The sequence below is a fragment of the Phaenicophaeus curvirostris genome, chromosome 2, assembly GCF_032191515.1.
Source record: "Phaenicophaeus curvirostris isolate KB17595 chromosome 2, BPBGC_Pcur_1.0, whole genome shotgun sequence".
In the NCBI taxonomy this organism is placed as follows: domain Eukaryota; kingdom Metazoa; phylum Chordata; class Aves; order Cuculiformes; family Cuculidae; genus Phaenicophaeus; species Phaenicophaeus curvirostris.
In genome coordinates this window covers 125,017,588-125,033,296 of record NC_091393.1, presented here as the reverse complement: position 1 = coordinate 125,033,296, position 15,709 = coordinate 125,017,588, and the positions used below count along the sequence as shown (strand labels likewise).

The 15,709-nt window shown below is 42.5% G+C and overlaps 1 protein-coding gene and 1 long non-coding RNA gene across 2 annotated transcripts in view; one reads left to right on the top strand and one right to left on the bottom strand.

The window, feature by feature from the left end:
* Positions 1-11,207, bottom strand: part of CLIC5 (chloride intracellular channel 5) — an 80,917-nt gene extending 69,710 nt beyond the window's left edge. Inside the window, exon 1 of the mRNA XM_069850816.1 lies at positions 10,615-11,207. Coding sequence (XP_069706917.1) covers positions 10,615-11,112 — 498 coding nt within the window. The 5' untranslated portion in view covers positions 11,113-11,207. The remainder of the gene's footprint in view (positions 1-10,614) is intronic.
* The window catches only part of LOC138717322 (uncharacterized), a 135,069-nt gene continuing 120,920 nt past the window's right edge, over positions 1,561-15,709 (top strand). Inside the window, exon 1 of the long non-coding RNA XR_011336841.1 lies at positions 1,561-1,585. This is a non-coding gene — a long non-coding RNA (uncharacterized lncRNA). The remainder of the gene's footprint in view (positions 1,586-15,709) is intronic.

Genomic DNA, 15,709 nt, shown 5'->3' with positions numbered 1-15,709 from the left:
AATAAAGAGCCCCTCCCCAGCTTTCTTGGAGCCCCTTTCAGCACTGGAAGCTGCTCTAAGGTCTCCCTGCAGCCTTCTCTTCTCCAGGCTGAACAACCCCAGCTCTCTCAGCCTGTCCTCAGAGCAGAGGGGCTCCAGCCCTCACATCATCTCCATGGCCTCCTCTGGACTCTAACAGATCCATGTCCTTCCTATGCTGATGGCTGCAGAACTGAACACGGGACTCCAGGTGAAGTCTCATGAGAGCAGAGCAGAGGGGGAGAATCTACTCCCTCACCCTGCTGGCCACATTTCTTCTGATGCACCTCAGGATGCAGTTGGCTTTCTGGTCTGCAAGTGCGCGTTGCTGGCTCATTTTGAGCTTCTCGTCCACCAGCACCCTCAAGTCTTCAGGGCTGCTCTCAATCTGTTCTCCACCCAGCCTGCCATGTCACCTTGGAACTACGCACTACATAAACAGAAACTTCTTATTGCTCATTATTTACAAATCAATGTGGTCACCAAGGAGAGGGAGGAAAGACTGGTGCCTCTTCAAAACAGACCACATGGTGTATAAGAAATTTTCAATCCTGGACACTTCTCAAGTGTATTTGTTTAGTATCTTTGCACAGAAATATTTTAGGCTTTGAGAAATTGATGAGGGTGTTTGTCTACTCAGATATAGACCTCCAGGGCCATGTCAGGTGTCCTGGAATACCCAACCTCCAGCTATTGCTTTTCACAAGAGCAGACTTCTTGATATGATAGAATTTCAATTAGTTAATCACTCTATCTTTGTAAAGCAAAGGCTGGCATTTTAGTGTTGTCCATTGAACTCCCTCTTTCTCAAACACTTTGATCCTTCTCTAAAGGTTCATCAACTTTTTTAAACAATTTCTGCTTTCTGTTCTTCCCTTCCCCAAACCACTGAAGTATTTAAGTACAGGCATAATTTTATTACTTCAAAACGACTGAGAAAAATGTGAATGGAAGTTTTTGTGTTGTAAAACATTAGACACGTGTTTTATAATTTTATGGATAAGCATCAGAGCATTTGGAATGACACAGCATTGAGCTCTTGGATATTCTTCCTTAAACCACTGGGATACGAGTGCAGGCTTCACTGCCTGTGAAAACACCCATAATATGAATGAGAAAGATTGCCTTCCATGCCTGAATCCCTGTGTGGTGTAAACACACACACACACACAAAGGGACATTAAAGTCAGGAAAAAAAAATGTAGGGACACTAAGAAATAAAATTTGTTAAGTTCAAATTATTTCTCCTGGCATTGCAATGAGAATTTGCACCTCACTGACGGCTCAGATGACATTTCTGGCTATCAGAGACCCTCTTGAAATGAGGAGGCACCAGAATATCCGGGCTACAGATTAGGATGCAGATATTTATAGAGCAAGTATAAATCATCCATTCTGTGGGGTAAGTACAACACACTTCTGCTGGCCAGATTTTTAAACAAATATATTTTAAATTAAAATTTAAATTATTGAGACAAGTCATCAGTGCCCCATCGCTGGAGGTGTTCAGGCCAGGCTGGATGAGCAGCCTGGTCCAGTGGAAGGTGTCTCTGCCCATGGCAGTGGAGTGGAACTGGGCTTTAAGGTCCCTTCCAACCAAATCCATTCTATGATTCTATGAAAATAAATCAAAAAATGGAACAAATACATGTGAGCAGAGGTCAGAAGATATATTCAATACCTGTGTATCAAGACGCAAAGCTCCAGTTCTTCCATTTACTGAAGTCCTCAGCTACAGGTGTACAGCGTTGAGCTTTAGATGCTGAGATTTCCCAAATAGCTGTAGTAGAGGCAAGGGAACAACCCCATCTAAATGCCAACTAAGGATCCAGAGAGAAGCACTTTGAACTCAAGATTTACAATGGGTACCTATAAGCAATCTTAACACCAATGGGGATTAGGGAACCTTACAGTTATGTTAGGAAAACACTGTTGTTGCTGAAAAGAAAACAGGTGTCTGTGTAAGTGAAAGGCACAAAGAAATGAATGCAGCTTTTTCTGACTGACTATAAAGTGTTTGTATCAGGACATTGCACCTCAAATAGAATGCGGATTGGTTGGTTTAGTCCAAAAAACCACTGAGGATGCCTAAGCCTAAACTGATTTTAAAAAATGCTAAATGAAAGAATTAGTGCTAATGGAAGATGCTGGCAGAAGAACAAGGATGGATCAGCTGTACACGAATAAAAGTCATTTGGAACTTAGAGGATGGTGTAAAACCATCAGAGAGTGACATTCTGAAAGAGATTTCCAAAATTAATAATAACAGCCACTTCATTTTTAGATCGACCTTGATCAAGTGATGAATTATGTATCACATGATCAGGCTGTCTGTGGCATAAAAGGACTCTATTTCATGTCCCCAAAAGTCACCTCCACTCTCATGAATTTTTTATCAGGTTACCAGGAACCAAAACCCAAAAAATCCTCTTGGAGAGTGTGCAAAGATTTTTACCTTTCTTTGCTTCAGTTGTTATAAACACATAAGCAGAAAAATGTTGGTTTTCTCTCAGAAGATACGTTCCAAAGTTTTACTTCATTAACACTTATAAATAGCTCAGAGGTTGCAACAGAAAATCATTTAACTTGCAAATCAAAACCCTGGTTCTGAACACTGCTCACCTGTCCTGAAACCAGACCCATGTACTAACCAGTTCACTTCTTGTCTATTCCCAATTGTATCATTATAACTTCATGGTCACTGACATCTTACAACATTATCAGAGATGGACCAACAGTAAAAAGTCAACCATAGTCGTATCATTAATTAATAAGAAAAAGACTACAGGACTCAGTCCAAAAATCACGCCTGCAGATAACAAATCAATGATTCTTTTTGGAACAGCATGCTGCCTTCTCTTTCTTCCCTACAGAAAGCAGCTCCATACAAGTTCCTAACATCTGCCAATGGGCAGTTTTAAGTGTTTAAAAAAAATAACATTGATAAAGAAAAATAGTCAGGTATTGCTTTTCAGCCACGATCACAGTGTGTAAGAGGATGTTGAAGATATTTCTAAATGGACTAGCAAGCACAGCTGCAGAACAGAGGGTCTTATGAGTCAAAGAAACAAAGCAAATTTTCTTTTCACTATCAAAATCTTAAGCTGTGTTTGAACCGGTACCTAGGAATTCAAATCTAGTGTATTCATACAATCACAAAATGGTTTGGGTTGGGAGGGACCTTCAAGCCCACCCAGTCCCACCCCTGCCATGGGCAGGGACACCTCCCACTGGATCAGGGGCTCCAAGCCCCATCCAACCTGGCCTTGAACCCCTCCAGGGATGGGGCAGCCACAGCTTCCCTGGGCAACCTGGGCCAGGGCCTCATCACCCTCAGCGTGAAGAATTTCTTCCTAATGTCTACTCTAAATCTTCCCCCCTTCCAATTTGAAGGCAACTCCCTCTCATCCTATCACTCCAGGCCCTTGTAAAAAGCCCCTCCCCAGCATTTCTGGAGCCCCTCCAGGCACTGGAAGCTGCTTTAAGGTCTCCTTGGAGCCTTCTCTTCTCCAGGCTGAACAACCCCAACCCTCTCAGCCTGTCCTCAGAGCAGAGGTGCTCCAGCCCTCGGATCATCCCCATAGCTTCCTCTGGACCGTTTCCAGCAGTTCCATATCGGTGGTGTCTAAAATAAAAAGTAACTACAAAACAAGTACAGTTGAGATAAGTATATCTGGAGTTTGCTCTTAAAGAGAGAGTGGTGGTTCTGAGTCCTGGAAAGATGCTGAGATGCATCAGCTGATTATATCTGATTAAGTTAGACTGTCCAATGAACAGTTGAACTGTCCAACGTTGTGATGTTCATTCACCGTTACGCTTCAGCTTCTAGTCTAATCTAGTAATCCAGGCTCTGCACGTAAACTATCGCTGGTGGCATTCAGTTTGTCTAACATGGTCACATAAGTCACCCTGCAGCTCTATTCACTGAATGTTTATGGCTTGGTTCAGTTGCCAAAACCGAGGTATCCTGCACCACTTGAGAGGCCTTAGGATAGCTGAGGAAATTGGTTAACCTGTATGAGAAAGAATATTTGGGAGACCCGCAGCCTCCTGCAAAGGCAGCTGGAGGCCAGGAGGGAAATCTTGAGGCATCTAAAATAGCATTTGGTGCCTATGGTTGGAAAGCTGAATTAGGCCCCTACTCCATACAGCCGATGGAGTCACAGAACTAACCTCACCCTACAGCTGATGCCTACACTTGGCCTCGTAAATTAACATCTCATTGTGCTGAAGGGGCTACAAGAAAGCTGGGGAGGGACTTTTTAAAATGGCTTGGAGTGATAGGACAAGGAGCAATGGCTTTAAACTGGAGAGGGGCAGATTTACACTAGACATTAGGAAGAAATTCTTCATGCTGAGGGTGGGGAGGCCCTGACCCAGGTTTCCCAGGGAAGCTGTGGCTGCCCCATCCCTGGAGGGGTTCAGGGCCAGGCTGGATGGGGCTTGGAGCCCCTGATCCAGTGGGAGGTGTCCCTGCCCATGGCAGGGGGGTTGGAATTAGATGATCTTTAAGGTCCCTTCCAACCCAAATCATTCTATGATTCTATAATTCTACTTTAGATACATTTTGTTGCAAAAGAAGCCTGGACATCCTGCAGAGATGTACTCAATAACTTAATTTACAGACACACCTTGCATCAGATGAGCCAAATCCAACCCTTGATATCTAAAGAAAAAGAGGAGCAGAGCAGGAAAGCAAAATAAAATAATTTACATATATCATTACCAGTTTCTTTGCAGGGACTATCTATTACTTTGTGTTTGTAGAACATCAGTCCCAGCAGAGCTGCTCTTAAAGTATTTCTGAATAAATGATTAAAAATAAGACAAATCCCTCTATATTGGACAGAAACCATTTAAAAGCTGCAAGTACTGCTACCCAGATAAGTTGTCAGGGACAGGGAAACAATAATCCATCCACAAATCCAAACATTTTCCTCTCTGGAAACGTAACAAAAGGAACTAAGATGTTTCAAAAGAGAAGAACAAACCAGGCTGGGATGGCAGTCTTATTTTCAGAACATCAAAGAGGGAGTCACATAAAGGAAATAACAAGAAAAAGAAACAAGTAAATCAATCCCATTTTAATTTTCTCTCAGTATGACCTACATATTTACATTGTATTTGCAATTGGTGCAATCACTGTGCAGCAACAATTTCCTAGACAATACGGGTCTGTATTTTGAAGCTGTTGCTACGCTACTGTGCTCTACCCAGCTACGGTCGCTGCTGGAGCCAAAAGCTCAAGGTAGCACGGGAGCGTCAGCTGAAAATTGATTCGCGGACCTTTCTGGAGACAGAAAAGGTGCATGAACAAGGCACAGATTCAGCAGAGGTCAGAAGCAAGACCTTTTACCCTTTGTGTTCAAAAGATGAAGCAAGCTGCTATGCCCTCCTCCTAAAGCTCCCGTTCTGTTCATGACTGAGAGTTGGGGAACTGGGTGTTATCTGTAACGGAACTGCCATTCACTAATCTTTTCACACACAAACACAGAGCAATTCAGATAAGCATAAATCAGGCTACAAAGAGCCCCACAATGTGGTTTTCCTCCTCAGAAATAAGGGTTACGCAGCTACGAGGTTTATAAGATGGTGAAGGGGCTGGAGAACAAGTCTTATGAGGAGCAGCTGAGGGACTCAGGGTGGTTTAGCCTGGAGAAAAGGAGGCTGAGGGGAGACCTCATCCCTGTCTACAACTGCCTGAAAGGAGGTTGTAGCGAGGCGGGTGTTGGTCTCTTCTCCCAGGTGACAGGTGATGGGATGAGAGGGAATGGCCTCAAGTTGCACCAGGGCAGGTTCAGATTGGACATCAGGAAAAGTGTCTTCACAGAAACAGTTCTCAGCCCTGGCAGAGGCTGCCCAGGGAGGTGGCGGAGTCTCCATCCCTGGAAGGGCTTAGAAGACAGGCAGATGAAGTGCTTAGGAATATAATTTAGTAGTGGACAGGTACAGTTGGGCTTAATGATCTCTGAGGTCTTTTCCAACCAAGTGATTCTATGATTTAATAGATAACCATCCTCCTATCCATAACAGGGTGTAGGAGGCAGCCATAAAGCAGTGTTGTGTCTGCATAGTTGATGCAGAGATATCACAGGTGTATATTTTAGTAAGCTAAAGCATTGGTGAAAGTGTGCTCCACATTCCAGAGCAGTTCTCTGCCTCCACAGCCATACTGTTTTCATGTGATCAGAATCTGATCACATCACTCGGAGGAACCTAATGCTCTCGAAATCAAATGGCAGGTGCAAACTGTACTGCATGACAGCTGCTTGTAAACAGGCCAGGCAAACATTGCTGAGATTCCTACAGAAGCATTTACTGGGAAAACACCAGGGCTAGAAGATGAACCTTTGTAATCCTAAGCAAAACGTAATCCTAAACGACTTCCCTGGGCAACCCAGGCCAGGGACTCATCACCCTCACCATGAAGAATTTCTTCCTTGTGTCTCATCTAAATCTCCCCAGTTCCAATCTAAAGCCACTCCCCCTCATCCCATCACTCCAGTCCCTTGTGAAAAGTCCCTCCCCAGCTTTCCTGGAGCCCCTTCAGGTACTGGAAGCTGCTCTAAGGTCTCCCCAGAGTCTTCTCTTCTCCAGGCTGAACAACCCCATCTCTCCCACCCCCTCCTCATAGCAGAGGTGCTCCAGCCCTCGGATCACCTCCATGGCTTCCTCTGGACCCTTTCCAGCTGTTCCATATCCTTCTTATGTTGGCAATGAACTCCACATGATCTCCAGAGGCACTTTCTAGCATTCATAACTCTGTCACCCCAGTGCAGTGATCCAACAAGCACGTTCATGATGTAAACTACTGTATTAAACTTTTATTGATTGCATAACACAAAATGTTTATTGCTCAGGGTGAAGAATTACCTTCCTTCTTTTAGGAACTGTGCTCCTGTAGCACGAATGGGTACAGAGAGGGTATAATCGGTAACCAGTCTCAATAAACCAGAAAGGCAGTAATTTTCTTGTCAAAAGATAATAGAAGGACTATTCTTTAAACAACAATTCAAGCTTCAGGAAAACAGAAAGTTAATATTTTCAAAGAAACCCAGCCTTCAGAACAAACACGCAGCTCAACAGGGAAACGCAGCACACAGGCAAAAAGGTTGGACCTCTGAGCAAGAGCTGCAATTAGGTCAGGCTGTCCCACGCACCCGGTAACACAGCCCGTACACTGGTCATTTTTCTGTTCAGATTTCAAAGGCTTTTTGTTTGAAGAAATTACAACGTTCTTGAAAGGTGGCCGTGACAAGCCTGGACACGCTGAATTCACACAAACACCTCTGTGCTCTACACGCTACATTCTGCTACTGAAAATACAGAGAATTCCTTGTTGAAAGCCAAAGTCTTTCACCTTATGGCACATCCTGAAATAGTGCCCTGATGAGGATGCAGTTGCAGAGTACTAAGATTCAGTGAAAGATGAGTTGGTGTGATTTAAACATTTTCTTGGAGCCTAGTAACACAGAACAGGCTACAGAAAAATTATCCAGTTTGACACTGTGATCCTAACGCATCAGCACTTACAGGATGCTGATTAAGTTAAATGTCTGTTCTGGGCAGGGCACTGCACCTAAGCCAGTCAGAGTGTGAGTTAGATACCATTTCGTGCTCTCACTTCCTCTGGTTTTCAGTCAGCAGCGACCTCTGTCTCACGCTCACGTTTCCAGCCACTCACAGAGATCTTCAGCGCTATAAAGGAAGGAGTAAATGGTGGCAGGATAGTCATTATCACTATTGCTGTAACTGCTGTCACTGTTAATGTCTGCAGAAAAGAGCAAATCCAGAAGATGAACCCAATTTCAGAGCAACACTGGCCTCAAGTGGTCTAGAGACCATGCGAGAAAGGCATTGTCTGTGAACAACAGCCACTAACACCACCAAGAGATTTCCTTCCCACGTGCAAGAAGCAACAGCCCTCTGGTATTTCACAATTCTTGTTATAGATTGCTCTATGACCTTCCATTTTATAGGCTGACTCTTGCTATCTCGCTAATTAAAGATAGTGAATCTGGCTCTGCATTCTGTGGAGCAAGTGCTTTATTACTTCGATACCAGAAAGAAAGGAAAACAAAAATCCAAAAATGAAATTACATCAATTTCTCAGAGAACAAAAAGCTGTCGCAGGAGTTCAAGTTCAGCCACCCACACAGAAGTATCCCTTGCCCTGCCCACAGGATCACAGCACGATCACCCTAAAGCCTCACGTCTCATCTTCCAGCCAGGTGGGGATGTCCTGGGGCTCAAGGTCATCTCCAAGGCACTGGGCACTGACAATTTGGCAAGTGAATAGAGTCCAAAGTTTGTGCTTCTCTCCAGACTAGCTGATAAGCCTCTTTATGGGACACGCAGCTACTCTGCACAACAGAAAACAAGGAAAAGGACTTCCTCGGTCCTTCTCATAGAATCATAGAATGGTTTGAGTTGGAAATGCCCTTCCTCCTGCTTTTCAGAAATTCAGATTAACCCCCTCCCCTCTGCTTGAATGGGAGCATCTGCATGCATTTTGGTTTTCCACGCACGGAAAAAGACAACATCATTATTTTGAAACAAGAGGAACACAAAAGAATAAGGAATAGAGATGATTTTAAAGCCAAACACAACACTCACATTTCTAACATCATGCACTCAGTTGCTGCAACTTTTAAAACATGTATGCAGGATTACAAGCAGAGATATGAACTGGAACCACACCAGAGATCTTACTTCACCCATATAATTAACGTATTTTTAGCAGCAACCATGATCCAGTGACTGAAATCAGACAGCTGCTGCTTCAGTCGTACCGTGTAAGTACTATGAAGGTAACACAAATGCCAAGTGCTCTCACACATGGCTCTCACAGCCCCACTTACAGAGAAATCAGTGGAGAAAACCCCTTGTGGCACTACACATGGATTCAGAATAATTAACCCACCAATTAATAGGCACTCCCTCCCCTGAAGGATCTCATCTTTTCAGAAGGGTAGGATCATAGAATGGTTTGGGTTGGAAGAGACCTTAAAGATAATCTAATTCCAATCCCCTTCCATGGGCAGGGACACCTCCCACTGGATCAGGGGCTCCAAGCCCCATCCAACCTGGCCTTGAACCTCTCCAGGGATGGGGCAGCCACAGCTTCCCTGGGCAGCCTGGGCCAGGGTCTCCCCACCCTCAGCATGAAGAGTAGCTACAGTTAAATTGAGATTCAAGAGAAATGGCTGAAGTTTTATGGTTTGTCTTCTGCAGCCGAAGACTAAGTAACCTGATAGCCATTTCTGATTTGTTTGTTTCATTGGGTTTTGTTTGATTTCCCAACAATTTAAATGATCTACCTTTACGCAAAAATTACAAAAGCAAATCACAAAGGATTGTCACATAGAGAAGAGAGCCACGAAGGGGGAATGACAACAACTTAGCATCTACAAGAAGACATGAAACAAAGGAAAAATACTTAAATCATCACACAATTCTTAATGCGTGCAAAAGCATCTCAAGAGTCTGTTGATACATTATGGGAGCGCTCTCCTTTATTCTGCAGGTAAGTGTAGGATAACTTGTTCACCAACGCTGTTTTCCAAGAAATTCAAGATTTACAATAGAAAGCAAAACAAGTTTCAGAAGAATTCACACAGCCATTTGATCTCCCCTATCTTGTACAAGATAATCAGCAACCAATGCAAAGGTTATAGTGTGTTCTTTCTTAAATAAATGAAATCAACCATATACAGGCAGTGCTGACAGCACTTCTCACTATGTGCAGTAACAAAAGTTCTTATTCTGCTTCTGAGGAACAGATCCCGATATCCTTATTTATGTTGAAAAGAGACAAATTTCACAAGACTTCTGTTGAAATAACAGAGTATTGAACTTGTGGTGTATGGTCCTGCTCAAGGGAAAGAAGAACTTGAAAATTCCTTCTCTTATGTAATTAAAAAGGAGAAACTGTTAGGCTGTGCTACTGCCTAATATTAAGAATGGTCAAATTCAAGACCTTTTATGAAGAGAATGATAGTGTTTATTTTAGAACACAGGCGTTCATGGTTTAGAAATTCACTTTATGAGGTTGGGAAAAAGTGTGTAATTTATACTTAACTTGAAATTAATGAAAAATACATGTTAAAAGTGTCACATTAATCTGAATATTGAAAGAAATAAAATAAAGACCTCTTCAGAGAGAAGCATCTTTGGAAATTGTATTGCCATTATTTAAAACTTGTCTTTAGTGTTCTTCATAGCATTAATAACTATTACTTTTGAGCTATTAGCTACTACATAGTGCAATGCAGGGATAGCTGACCTGGCTAAACGAAACTAGCTCAAGTAGTGGTAGGCTAGTGTGACAGCAGGGAGATTGCACAGAATTGCAGCAACAATCAGAATATTTTCACCCTACTCATACTTCCCCTTGAAATGAAGAAACCCCAGACATCTCTACACCACATAAACCTTCTCTTTCTGTGCCTTAACATGCAAGAGAATGGATTCGCCCCCTGCATCACACAGGCACTGGAAACAAAGCACTGGGTAGCTGTATTTCACCAATTTGCAGGATATACATTGATCTGGGGTTTAAAACTAGTGTTTTCTTAGAAGCACCCAAGCTCTTACCTTTACAAACATGAAAATCTCATAATCTTCCTGAAAGTTGTCAGTTTCTCCGAAGTTGTTGTTGAGGGGAAACTTGAGGAAAGTTGGAGAGTTGGAAGAAGTGCTCTGGCTCCGACGCAACTGGAAATCTGGAGGAAAATCCATGTTGCTCTCAAACATCATGCCCTCTTCATGTTTACCTTCCAGAGTTGGGCTCATCAGATGTACCTCCTGATATGAGTTGTCTTCTCCAGCATCTCCGTGGTGAGATGAAGAAGAACCCTCCTCCCCATCAGCCCCCTGCTGAGAGGCCACAGAATTACTACAGCTGTCTTCTGAGCTCTCCTGACTCAGGAGGTCCATGCTCTCTGGGGTAGTAGTGACAGAAAAAGGAGATGCTGAATCTTCATGGGCATGATCATAAAGATTATCGCTTTTATCTTCCTCAGAGTCTGGAATCTTATAGGTTTCTGTGTCATTAACATTTTGATAAACGTTGGTAAAGACCTGATCCTCCATGACCACTGGCTGGGGAGTTTTGCTTGTCTTCTGGCACCTTAAAAGACTACAGCTGAAGTGAGATGTTGACAGACAACTGCTCTTCAGGAGGAAGCAGAGTCTGTGGTTGCTTTCTGAATGCTTTGCTACACACGGCAGAACTCCAACAATCATTTACTGAGAGCTTTAAATCAACAGCTACACTGCCACTGAAGAAAAAGATAGGGCTGTCTTACTTTAACCCCTTTGTTGATGCAACTGCTGCTAACTGTATCGTAGGAGCTGTAATCTGGTTTTGTTCTTCCAGACAGAGCTTGGCCAGATATAGTCAAAAACAGCTGGAGCACCTACTAGTACTAGAAAGCTATGGTAAAAAATAGGTATTCTTTCACAAGAAGTCAAAAATAGGAAATCTTAAGTGCTTTAGGAAGTCAAAACCAGAAATCTTATTTGCATTTTGTGTAAAGACATAGAAATGCAGACTTCACCCATTTACTCATGTTTTCAACACATAAGAGCCTGTCTTCAAGGAAAAGCAAGGCAAAAGCTGCTCTACAGTATAAGCAATCTGCAGTGTTCCCGTGGTTACTTACATCACCACCAACAAATAATCATTTAGAAAAAAAATGTAAATAACAAAGAGCGATAAAGTGGTATATCCATGGGCAAAAGGCATCAGACTTGAATTCTTTCCTGTTCTGCCACTGGTCCACTTTAGGACCTTGAACCAGTCACTTCGCCTTCTTCTGAGGTGGCTTGGAACCTAGGAAAAGAAAGCATTGAGTAAATGTTAACTATTATGACATATACTTAATGTATCTGTTACTTTTAATCACATTGAGGTTATACATTTCCAAGTCATAAGACATAGACCCAAGTTTCCAAAGTTATGTTAATCTCCCTTGATTTAGCGATCTAGTCATCCACCTTGTCTATACGGTTCTCTTTCTTTAATGAATGCAGAGACCCACAAACCTCCACAGAATCTGAATTGACTGAACACTTCCCAGCTTTAGCAGAAAATGTACTGCCCTCTTAAAGACAGATACACATGCCAGAGCACCTGAAACAGAGAAACTGAACTTCGTCCAAAGCTGAATTTATCAGTTACGTGACCTTCAGACCCTATAACTGATGACTTTTTATCTCTATGACTACTTCATCTAGATAATGTAGATTTTTATGAGAATTCTTGAAGTAATAATTATATTTAACCTTTCAGATTTGAGATAAAAGGAGAAGTAAAAGGTGTTTTCCTTCTGACCCTTGGGCCCCCCGCTATAAGAAAGACATTGAGGTCCTGGAGTGAGTCCAGAAAAGAGCAACTAAACTAGTGAAGGGGCTGGAGAACAAGTTTTATGAGGAGCGGTTGAGGGACCTGGAGTTGTTTAGCCTGGAGAAGAGGAGACTGAGGGGAGACTGCATTGCACTCTATAACTACCTAAAAGGAGGTTGTGGTGAGGTGGGTGTTGGTCTCTTCTCCCAAGTGACAGGGGACAGGACTAGAGGGAATGGCCTCAAGCTGTGTCAGGGGAAGTTTAGATTGGACACTGGGAGAAGTTTCTTCACAGAGACTGTTCTCAAGCACTAGCAGAGGCTGCCCAGGGAGGTGGTGGAGTCCCCACCTCAGGGATGTTTAAAAGGCAGGTAGATGAGGTGCTTGGGGACACGATTTAGTAGTGGACAGGTATGGTTGGAGTTGATGATCTCTAAAGTCTTTTCCAACCTAATGATTCTATGATTCTATACTTGGAACTTCCTGAGAGGTAACAGCCACAGCCAGGTTGGATTTCTAAAAGAAACATAGAAGAGTGGTTAGAGAGTGTATTACCAGCTGCCTCCAAACAGAATGACCAAGGGAACTCTTGCTGTTTCACATGGCAGAGCAGCAGGTGCTACCTGCCTGAGAGCTATGACTGCAGTTTACTGACATTATTGTTCTATTGAGCATTTTAGAGTACTAATAAAGTTAAATACCAGAGCAAACCAGTACTTGCACTTATTCAACTTGGATTCACCTTCTGAGGCTCCTAGATAACCCCCAAAGTGCCAAAATCATAGTCACAACCACGTTTAATCACACTACCTGCAGAATTTCAATTACCTGCATGGACTCAGCAATACAGTACAAAGACACAGGTGAGTGTCAGAGATCAGTGAGATCTCTTATCTCATGAATGGCCTTCTAGCATGATGTACCTCAAGGACTTCAAGGATATTTAACCCATCTTAAGGCCTAGTTTCAGCTGTTACTGCACACAGATTCCTGCCTGGCACATGGGGTCCATCAGCAAACGGAATCAAGAACACCTCCTCTTTATATTTTCTGCACGTAACTCAGCCACAATTCTTCACATGTAAATCCTAACTAAGAGATTCTGAAACTGTGCTGTGTAACCTGCATTGCGAACTCCTAGTGTTCAAGACCAGCTATTAAGCTAATGAGAAGACTGACTGAAGATTACTAAACCTGAGAAAACAAATAAGCCAATCAAACTTTTGTAACTAACTTTTTTAATGAATATTTTTTGCTTTCAAGAAAATGCTTGCATTTCTTCACATTTTGTAGAAATACAACTCTGCATCTGTTCAACTTTCTCTGAGCACAGCTTTGATAAGCCACTCCTGCTGATTTGAACCCCTTCTACAAAGAGAATTTGCAGTATTAAATATGCTGGGCTCATAGAAAATCCCTCCTTAGACACTCTGGCAAGTAACTTGAAGAAGAAAAGAGAACACAGACACTTCCATGACCCAAAACAAAGAGCAAAGTCCAGCTGCACAGTATTAAATCAAATGACTGGGTTTTTTTTTCCCCTCCATGAAGATGAGATTAGCAGGATGCAGCAGCACCTGCTGGAGGGTATAAAAATATCACAGGTAAAACAAGGAATAAGATCACAACATCTAAGTATTATTTTAAAATAAATAGAGGTGATGTGGATTTTCTTGGTCAAAAATGTGAGTTACTTAAGTTCTCCTTCTCTCTGCCCCCCTCCAAGAGCAAATAGTACCCCTGAGCTCCAAGATCCAGACTTCACTCTTGTGACAGAGTGATAAAGCGCCAGAGTAAATTTGACCACACTTCAGAATTTATCCAAGGGAAAATCAGGTGCATTTCAAATCATACTATATGAACCCACTGCTGGTTTACAGCCCTTACATTTCATCTTCAGGGAAGACAGAAACAATTTTAGGACCACAATTCAAAAGCCGTTGGATAATAAATGAGATCAAAACTGAGGTGCCCACGTTGTGATCTGCGACAGTGGTGTCCTGGCTGGCTCTCCTGCGTCCTGTGCTGGTCCCTCTCTAAACTACAGGCAAAAATACTCTGCTCTGGCAAAAAAACAGTGCAGAGCAGCTGTGAGCACAGGCAGATAGAGAAATGGGACTTCTCCCCTGCAGAGAAGCGAGAGGAAAGAAGCTGTACAAGGCAGGAGAGCAGAAAAAGGTCTTGGCACCACTTTGCACTCTATTCTCCAATGGAAAATGAAGCCCTCCAAGCAACAGTCCAAGACCCACAGCCACAAGAATGGAAGATTACAAAAGAGAGAGACGGCCAGTTTAATCCATTCTGCCTTTCCAGAAATACAAATAATCACATACACCATAATCACCAAAATTCATATAAGGACAAAGACAAAAGCGGTGGAAGTCCTCATTTTCAAGGTTTGTTTTTTACTTCCTGACTCAGTGTCCTTTTTCACTCTAACCTTATTCTTTTCCAAGCAAGAAATAACAGAATTAGCACGACCATAACTCCAGTTAGTATGCATAACACAAGTTATAGTCAACCAGTAAGACCTCTTCAGTCTCATTTTCAGAGACCTTGTTTATATAGAGTTTAGCTATCTATAGTTCAGCATTTAGATGAAGCTAATCACCGATTCCCTCTACAGTCCAGAGGACAGTGATGGGCATCTTGGAGTACACAATAAGAAGAGATGGAAAGAATTCTATTCAAAGGAGTTAAAGTATATTCTGGAGATGGTCTTTATGACTGCAAAACTCAGTTATCTGAGCTTCCTAAACCTTTTAGAGCTTCCTAAACCTTTTTCCTTTTTAGACAGCAAGGTTGGAACTCGCTGACAGTTAGCCTACAAATGGACATCAAAGTCCACCCTGGTTTACTCTGCGGAGACACACAGAGCTCAGTTCGGTAGCCCAAACATACACAGACACTTATTGGTATTTAAGTCGTTTGTTTAGACCGACCTGTTTCAGCTAAAGGATAACAAATATAGCAAGAGGCCTGGTGGACTTAAAACAGTATTTTAAAATCAGACCACTGAAGCTACTACTGAAACTTTTACCAGGGTGTCCTTTTATCAAAGCCAATAACTTGCATGCCTTCTAGACATTCCACAGTTTTGGAAACATCAAGGGATGCCCCATCCATCAGTGCCATGAGTAACTTCAGTAGTTAATAGTCCTGTTTAGAAATAGCAACCCGTTTCTGTCGGAATTTCTCAGGACATCATTTCCAGTTGGCTATTGCTATGATTTCAGTGCTTTATTTAAAAGAATCCTTCAGTTTTAGTTGTACTCCATGAAGATACTTGCATGCTCTAAGCAAGGAGCCCATAAATCTTTCTTCATAACCTAAACAAATTGA